The 8502-nt window shown below is 40.5% G+C and overlaps 2 protein-coding genes across 2 annotated transcripts in view; one reads left to right on the forward strand and one right to left on the reverse strand.

Annotated features, from left to right (window-relative positions):
• Positions 1 to 3021, reverse strand: part of hgh1 (HGH1 homolog (S. cerevisiae)) — a 6615-nt gene extending 3594 nt beyond the window's left edge. Inside the window, exons 1-3 of the mRNA XM_060857275.1 lie at positions 2921 to 3021; positions 1225 to 1827; positions 987 to 1087 (exon numbers count right to left, since the gene is read on the reverse strand). Of these exons, the coding sequence (XP_060713258.1) occupies positions 987 to 1087; positions 1225 to 1766 (643 nt within the window). The 5' untranslated portion in view covers positions 1767 to 1827; positions 2921 to 3021. The remainder of the gene's footprint in view (positions 1 to 986; positions 1088 to 1224; positions 1828 to 2920) is intronic.
• An 890-nt stretch (positions 3022 to 3911) lies between these two features.
• On the forward strand, positions 3912 to 8437 carry exosc7 (exosome component 7). Its single transcript, XM_060857142.1, has 8 exons — positions 3912 to 4010; positions 4359 to 4460; positions 5551 to 5645; positions 5935 to 6100; positions 6687 to 6757; positions 7129 to 7252; positions 7970 to 8125; positions 8284 to 8437. The coding sequence occupies exons 1-8, from the start codon at positions 3954 to 3956 to the stop codon at positions 8386 to 8388; spliced, it is 876 nt and encodes a 291-aa protein (XP_060713125.1). The 5' UTR covers positions 3912 to 3953; the 3' UTR covers positions 8389 to 8437.
• Positions 8438 to 8502: the final 65 nt, after the last annotated feature.

The following is an 8502-nucleotide window of genomic DNA, read 5'->3' on the forward strand; positions in this document are numbered from 1 at the left end:
GGTGCGTGAAGGACACTTTACACAGCACTACCACCACCATGCTTCACTGTTACTGTTAAACTCCAAGTTCCTCCTGCTCACTTTAACAGCCTCACTAAACTTCTCCAAAACCTCATGAACAGCCTCCTAACTGAAGTCTCTCATAGTTTCTGACGCTTTCCTGCTCTTCAGGTCTTAAAGCTCTATGAACTGGAAACACCAATGAACTCGTCCTCTCATGTTAAGCTCTGCTTTGACAGCATAATCCACAGTGCTCAAAAATGCTTCTAGCAATTTCTGTTTCAGTCATCACAGTAATAAGAGTAAAATTAACTCGACGGATTTTACCCCCGGCTGCTTTCCACTGGAGCCACAGGGCTTTCGGTCCTGAACTTTCCACTCACCACAGATCCAAGTCTACATGATCACAGGAACACTTATTACTGAGGTCTGGATAAAAGTGACCTGATGAACAGGAAAATAACTCAAGACCTAAACAGAATAGTGTGAAAATCCCACCCTGGTTATGATTCCTGCCCCTTACCCCATAGACCCCATACTGCTCAGTGTCTCAGAGTTCAATCGAAATCTATTAAAAAACGGATTCTTGATTTATCTATTGATTCATTAAATCTGTTCCTTACTGGTAATAGATTAGTGTTGTAATACGTTTCATTAGCATTTTTATTCTGAATTTATTTCTTACGTAAAGCTCCATTGTCCAACATTAGAAGCACTATATCAATAAAACTGAACAGAATTAAATACAATAATGTCTGTTACTGGAACTCAGTCATATCATTACTGATTTTACATTTTCTTTACTTTCATTTACTTATAAAAGTGTTTGTAGAAGTTATTACTGATCTTTAACTAAACATGTTGAAATGTTGTGTCATAAGAAAGATCTGATGGCAGTATTTATATTTTTAATATAGTTTTAGAGGAACTCTTTCTCCATCATAAAAAAGCACTATTTACAAAATATTTCAACAGTTCAACCTTACAGTGGTCAAAGCAGCAGTTCCGCAGCGTGCCCACGACTCCACCACGTCTGGTGACCGATGCCTTGTACTGCGTGTAGGGAAGAAGCCGCTGTATCACACACCTGCAGCAAGAAGACAAACACAAGGCTGGTGTTCCAGGTGTCTGATGAAGGTACGATTGTATCACAGGTCAGACGGTGTTCATCTTTGAAAAATATTATTCTGCTAAATTTGACCTGTTTCCCTAAACAAGACTGACCTGTCCCTGTCCAGGATGAAGTGCCTGGCCTCAGGTAACTGTGTGAGGTTAGACAGCAGCGGCCCGAGGTAATGAAGAGATGCTTTCTTATTAAAGCCCTCAGTGCAGAAGATCTCCACTATTTTGGCCATGCCGATATTCTGCTCCTGCAGCTCATGTAACACGTCCACACATGTCCTTTCGTGCCTGGACAGGTTGGTGAGGATAGAGCAGATGCGGTCAGAGAATTCGTACTCTGGGTCGAGGAGGTGGTTCAGCAGCACAGGTAAGATACCTGCCTCCTTCACCAAGGGCTTGTGCAGTGTCTCGTCAGCTGAAAGGTTTACCAGGGAATGGTAACAGTCCTTCACAATGGCGATAGAGATATCTGCTGTGAGCTTGGCCAGAGCCTTGAGGAAGTCAGGCTTGGTTTGCAGGTAGCGGCAGCCGTCTCGTGTTCCTGTCAGACCGAGGATGTACTCTGTAGCCTGGCCCTTAACGTCTGCCCTCGTGTCCAGTCGGAGGAAAGAGAGCAGCTCCTGCGCCTCACTGTCACTTAGCATTGTGTGGGCCAAAACTGTTAGTGGCTACAAGGCCTTCAGTAAGCACTCTGAGTCTACAAACCTAAAGACACACAGATCATAACATTGGAACATCTAACTGATAGAGGAACAGCAGGAACTGTGGAGTCAGGGTGCAGTTTGGGGCAGCATCGTGTTTGCAATGTACTACTCACTGCACCCAGTATTACGTAGCTATTGAAGATAGACCCCTTTTAACAACTTTATTAAAAAAAAAAATATTAAAAATAACGGATGGAGTTTTGAGCATATATTAGTGACTTGTTAAATCACTAACTATCACAAAGGGATGACTAACTGTGATGTACTTGTGTGAACCTATACACAATGTCCAATCACTTATAACTACTTATCCTAACATCCAGTCACTGATCAGTACTGAACCCAACATCCAATCAATGATCAGTACTGAACCCAACATCCAGTCACTGATCAGTACTGAACCCAACATCCAGTCACTGATCAGTACTGAACCCAACATCCAGTCACTGATCTCTGTTGTTTTTTTCACCTGCACACTTTTTGTACTTCAGTGTAAATTTTCATCTCAGTGATATTCACAGCTAAATAAAATAATGTTACTGCATCTGTACATCTTCATATTTCACTGGAGATTCACTGTCACTGCTTCAAACTCCTGTAAATGATAATATATGGAATCATTTGTGCTGTCATGATCAAAGACTTATTTTTTCTATAATAATGTATTTAGCTCTTATTTTCTACTCTGATAAAATTCTATTCTGTTCTAAATGTCTTCAGAAAATCTTCCTTCGTCTAATGCTTTTACATTCAGATGATGATGATGATGATGATAACCAACTAATATGCAAATGCATGTGACGTCATCTGGCATCTAGCAGTAGTTGTAGTAATGGTAACAGATCTTAGACACACAGCTCCCATAATGCACCGCGCTTATACAGTTTTATACTAGTCTATAACAAACCTCATCCTCAAATAACCATAATTATCAGCTTTGTTGTTGCTGAAGAAGAGATCAATGTCATACAGTAACGTTACCATCACACCAGAAGGTGGATCATATGATATTTAACTAAAAGTAAGAGTGAGTAAACAACAGGGAATGATCTCTGACCTGAAAACTGTTAACACAACTAACTAGTTTAACTTACCTAGTGCAGGACCACGAAACACATGGCACTGTAGAGAAACACTTCTTTCCCTGATTCAGAGCTGAAGGTGTTTCACTGCCACCTACAGGACTGGAGTAAGGACTGAGGTGCTGAGTGTACAATAACAGTACTGTACTATATTATAGTAACAACAATAATAAGGTATTTTATTCACATACACATTTTTATAATGTTATAAAAATCTCTTTCTGCTCCTGGACCTCTGTACCACAGAAATTAGGCATTTATGTGTACATTTGGGTTGTTGTGATTTATGGAGACAAAAAAAAATCAGAATAAAATCCAGTTCACTTGGAATAATAAAAATTTATCAAGGAGATTCAGTATAGACTTTTGTCTTATATTGGAGATACAAAAATAACCCCTCAGTTGGAAGCTAAATAATAAACTTTTGAATGAGAAATTGTTCAAAAAAGAAGCCATTAAAATAATTAATGAAAATTGGTAAATACTGAGAACACAGATAAATTTCAGATTTATAATATGCCAATTAAGTACACTGATCTTAAACTCTAATAAAGATAGCTTACTATTAGGCTTGTGCTCACTACATAGTGCACTACAATACTGTGGAATAACAGCTTGTGCTCACTACATAGTGCACTATAATACTGTGGAATAACAGCTTGTGTTCACTACAATACTGTGGAATAACAGCTTGTGTTCACTACATAGTGCACTACAATACTGTGGAATAACAGCTTGTGTTCACTACATAGTGCACTACAATACTGTGGAATAACAGCTTGTGTTCACTACATAGTGCACTACGTACATACTGTGGAATAACAGCTTGTGCTCACTACATAGTGCACTACAATACTGTGGAATAACAGCTTGTGTTCACTACATAGTGCACTACGTACATACTGTGGAATAACAGCTTGTGCTCACTACATAGTGCACTACGTACATACTGTGGAATAACAGCTTGTGCTCACTACATAGTGCACTTCATGTGTCGTAGGGAGTCGTTTTGTTTCCGCCTCGGAGGCAGTAGCATGTTTGAATCATGGCGACTATACAAGTCAGTGAAGCAGAGAAAGTGTATATCATGCATGGCGTTCGGGTAAGTGAACATATAACCGCTTAAATTCACATTTAGGATATTTTTATTTCTCCACACATAAATATAAATGCTATATCGTTAGCATCCATTCACTTTTCTTACCGTAATAATCAGTATGTTCTGTTAGCTAACGGATGCTAATTAGGCTTCCTGTGTGTGTGTGTGTGTGTGTGTGTGTGTGTGTGTGTGTGTGTGTGTGTGTGTGTGTGTGTGTGTGTGTGTGTGAGTGAGATGTATGTATGTATGTATGTATGTGTGTGTATGTGTGTGTGTGTGTGTGTGTGTATATGTATGTATATATATATATACACACATATATAATGTTTGTGTGTGTGTGTTTTGGGACAGGATGATTTAAGAGTGGATGGTCGTGGATGTGAGGACTACAGACACATGGAGATTGAAACAGACGTGGTGTCCAATACAGATGGATCTGCTAAAGTCAGACTGGTAAACGTCTCTCCTAAGCTAAGATGTACATGTGTCAAGGTCCACACACACACACACACACTTTCATCGGTTTCTGAAACACTCACTCATGGTAGCAACAATTAAAGTCACAGAGATCAGACTTTTACACCATTCTGATGTTTGATGTGAACGTTAACTGAAGCTCTTGTATGAATTTCCACAGGATTGGATAAACTGCAGGAATCTGCATGTATAAATGTGTTCCTAATAAAGTGGACAATGAGGCTATCTACTAAGTTGTAACCTGATGATAAAGAAACACTTTGAAGTTTCAGTTACTGAACGGAGCCCATTTGTATTATGAACACTGTTTTTAGTGTCCGTGAGTGAAGACCAAACCTCCTTCACACACTTTCTCAGCCTAGCAGTGCCACTTCCTCAACTAATACACTTTTATAACCACAAAAATCCACCAACATGTCCGTGTCCCTCCTGGACCCAGATGGACAGTCAGTCACTGGATCTCTAGACAGTTGGTTTAATTACATGTTTGATTCCTGCTGGTTTTACTGTGTTCAGTTAGACACTACTCTGTTTGGATTTTTACACATGTGGACACACACTTCCTGCTTCGGTTCATCACTTTCTGCCTTGTTTCTTGATACAGTTCCCAGTATAGTTTCCACTTCACTTCCTGCTTCACTTCCCAATTCAGATCACCAGTTCCTGCTTTATGTCCTGGTCCAGAGCCCTGTTTTCTGGTTCAGATCATCAGTTTCCAGTTCAGCTTCCACTTCAGTTCATGTGCACTTCCCAGTTCACTTCCTGCGTCAATTCCAGCTTCAGAACCCTGGTTCCCAGTTCAGTTCCCCACCTCCTGCTTAGGTAATCCATTCCTGCTTCAGTTCCACACTGATTGTTTGTGTGAACACTGAGGAACTTGTTCCCTCTGAGGGAAAGGTGCATCTCTCAGGACAGTGAACTGACTGACACACAGGGTACAGTGACTGATTCTGTCTCAGAATGTTCTTTACCTGTTAGCATTTTGCTTGTTATAATGTATGTGTATGTAATAAAGTCTGTTCTGAATGTTTGAGGAAGAGTCACAGTGAGGTCTGTGTTGTTCCAGGGACAGACAGACATCCTTGTGGGAGTAAAAGCTGAGATCGGCAGGCCGAGGCCCATGGTGCCAGACGAGGGTTATCTGGAGTTCTTTGTTGACTGGTAAGTGTAAAAGTGTCTCAAACTGTAAACTTACTATGTTAATGTCTTAATAATGTTAACATCTTTAGATTTAAAGGTTTAAAACAGTATAAAACATTACACCTGCTGCCTCCAGTCAGAGATTGTACGATTTTTTTTAAAGCACAGGAACAGGAAGGAGGTCCCGTCTGCTCAGAAATGTAATGAGTGATGATATCATTTCCTGATTTTGCTCAGCATTAGTTTCTCAGGTTAATTTGTTCAGCTGATGCTGCTTTCATTAGTGCCCTGATTTCCTGCTCTGTTTCAGCTCGGCGAACGCCACGCCGGAGTTTGAGGGCCGTGGAGGTGAGGAGCTGGGAGTGGAGTTGAGCAACACTCTGTATAAGGTCTTTAATAACAGACACAGTGTGGACCTGCGCAGTCTCTGCATCTGCCCCGGAGAACACTGCTGGGTTCTGTACGTCGACGTGCTGGTGAGCTCTTACACTCAGCACTTCAATAATGTGACCCTACAGTGGACAATATCTGATCTCAACACTGACTGTGAGGAAAATCAGAGGAACCTGATCTGAGATCTGAGAGAAAAAGGAGTTCGACATTTATACAGATCTAATAAATATCTAACAGCACTGAAGAGGTGTATAACTCTCACTGTAGAGGAGTGAGAGACATTCATCCATCTATTCATTCATGTATCCACACATTAATCATGCATCGTTCAAGTCATTCATTTATGTTTAGCAGCCTGTCATCCATCCATTCATCAATTATTCAAGACTCTTTTCTGTTCTGGCACCGAGATTGTGGAATGGACTTCCCCTCGGGGAAAACAGTTCATGGTGTCTTAAGTCTGTAACCCAGTGAACAAGAGTTAATGTATTCAATGATAGAGACTTAAGCACTTTTGTACGTCGCTCTGGATAAGGGTGTCTGTCACATGCTGTAAATGTAAATATTCATTCATTCATTACCTATGTGTATAAAAACCAGTGTGTGTGTATATTTGTGTGTGCGTATGTTTATAATCCTGACTTTTTTTCACGTTGATGTGTCTTTCAGCTCCTTCAGTGTGATGGAAACCTGTTTGACACCATGTCCATCGCCATAAAAGCAGCTCTTTTTAACACACGGTATAAAACACCAGGCTGTGTTCAACGGTCTCACTTTGTCTTGTCAGGATCAGTTACAGAGTCTCACTGTTCTACCTGGATGTGACGTTTTCTATAATGATGACACTTTAGACTGAAAATACACACACATACACAGATACACTAGACACACACAAGTATACAAATATACACATCACCCTGACGGAGCAGTACACAATACATCAGAGCCTCCAGAGTGACGATGCTGAGTCACTTCACACTTCTCTTTTATTTTTATTCTGATTTTATTTAGAACCCCTGCACCATGTTCTGTAGCTCGTGTTGATTTGATTGTTTGTGTGTCTTAATGACATCAGATAACAAACCCCGTGACTTGCCGTGTGTCTCGACAGCATTCCCAGAGTTCACATATCGGAGGGTGAGGAAGGAGGGAAGGAGATTGAGTTGTCTGATGACCCATATGACTGCATGCGTCTCAGCGTGGAACACGTCCCCTGCATTGTGACCTTGAGCAAGGTACAAGTGTGTATGCACAACACTGTACTACACACTGGACACACAATCACTTACTCCTGCTGGGTTTGTACTGGGCAGCCCCACACTTCCCAGTTCAGTGTTGTACAGGTGTATCTATGTATGTCATTCAGTTTGCTTAAAGACTCTGAATCACAAACAGTGTGTACTGTAAACACACACAGACAACCTGTAATGCTCATCTTTGCTGATGAGTTTTGTCACCTATATGTCAGCTGTTCCATCGCTGCTTGTTAACACACAGTTCCATGACAAGCCACATCAGTTAAGATCAAATTCCATCACACACACAAAAGGAAATCTCTGGGCTGTTGACTGACTGTGTGCTGCCATGTTGTTCTGATGTCAGAGGAATTCAGAGTTGAATGATGGCTCCATCACACTTTCTGTATAAGTGGATTTGGAAAGTATTCAGACCCTCTGCACTTTTTATCTTTCTAGAATTATTTTCACTTTGACATTAAAAGAGTGTAGATTACTGAGGAAAAAAAAATGAAATGATTGTAGTATCAAACAGCAACATAACAAAATAGAAATAAGTGTAGAGGTCTGAACACTTAGGTCCTAATCTACTGTAACACTCACCAGACCGGTGTAGTAGCTGATGTAAATAATCAGGCAGATAAAAAAACTGAAAAGAGAAGAGAAGGAGGTTTTTGACTGTGTCTGGGTGTCTCTGTGTGTGTGTGTGTGTAATAGATCGGACACAGGCACGTAGTGGACGCGACCCTGCAGGAGAAAGCCTGCTCAGTAGCCAGTGTATTGATTTCAGTCACACACACAGGAACAGTGACGTGTGTACGGAAGCTTGGAGGAGGAAGTCTGGACCCAGACAGTATATTTGAAATGACAGAGGTGTGTAAATTCTACACAGAGAGAGGAGCAGCTTACACACATTAAAATACTTTCATTTGGGAATCTTTCATCCCAGAACAGAGATACAGTTTAAAGCATTAAAATAAAAAAATAAGAGTTAAGTAATTACAAATGTGTGTGTTTGTGTGTGTGTGTAGACAGGAAAGCGAGTGGGGAAGATGCTTCACGTACCTCTGATGGAGCTGCTGCAAAAAGAAGAGAGTCTTGGAAAAGAGAGAACAAAAGTTGGTTTCCTGGCATAGCATAAATCTGGATTTATTTCTATTTTCAATTCACAAATAAAATTTTTTTTTTTTTTTAATTTAAAAGGTGTTTTTCTTTCGGTACGGCTATAGAACAGCTCTGTTCTATACATG

The sequence above is a fragment of the Tachysurus vachellii genome, chromosome 21, assembly GCF_030014155.1.
Source record: "Tachysurus vachellii isolate PV-2020 chromosome 21, HZAU_Pvac_v1, whole genome shotgun sequence".
In the NCBI taxonomy this organism is placed as follows: Eukaryota; Metazoa; Chordata; class Actinopteri; order Siluriformes; family Bagridae; genus Tachysurus; species Tachysurus vachellii.

What these genes read in the sequence shown, in the direction of transcription:
- exosc7 (XM_060857142.1), top strand. Translation starts at nt 3,954, where the DNA reads ATGGCGACTATACAAGTCAGTGAAGCAGAGAAAGTGTATATCATGCAT. An exon ending in CTGGAGTTCTTTGTTGACTG is followed by an intron (nt 5,646 to 5,934) that starts GTAAGTGTAAAA and finishes GCTCTGTTTCAG; the next exon opens with CTCGGCGAACGCCACGCCGG. An exon ending in GCATTGTGACCTTGAGCAAG is followed by an intron (nt 7,253 to 7,969) that starts GTACAAGTGTGT and finishes TGTGTGTAATAG; the next exon opens with ATCGGACACAGGCACGTAGT.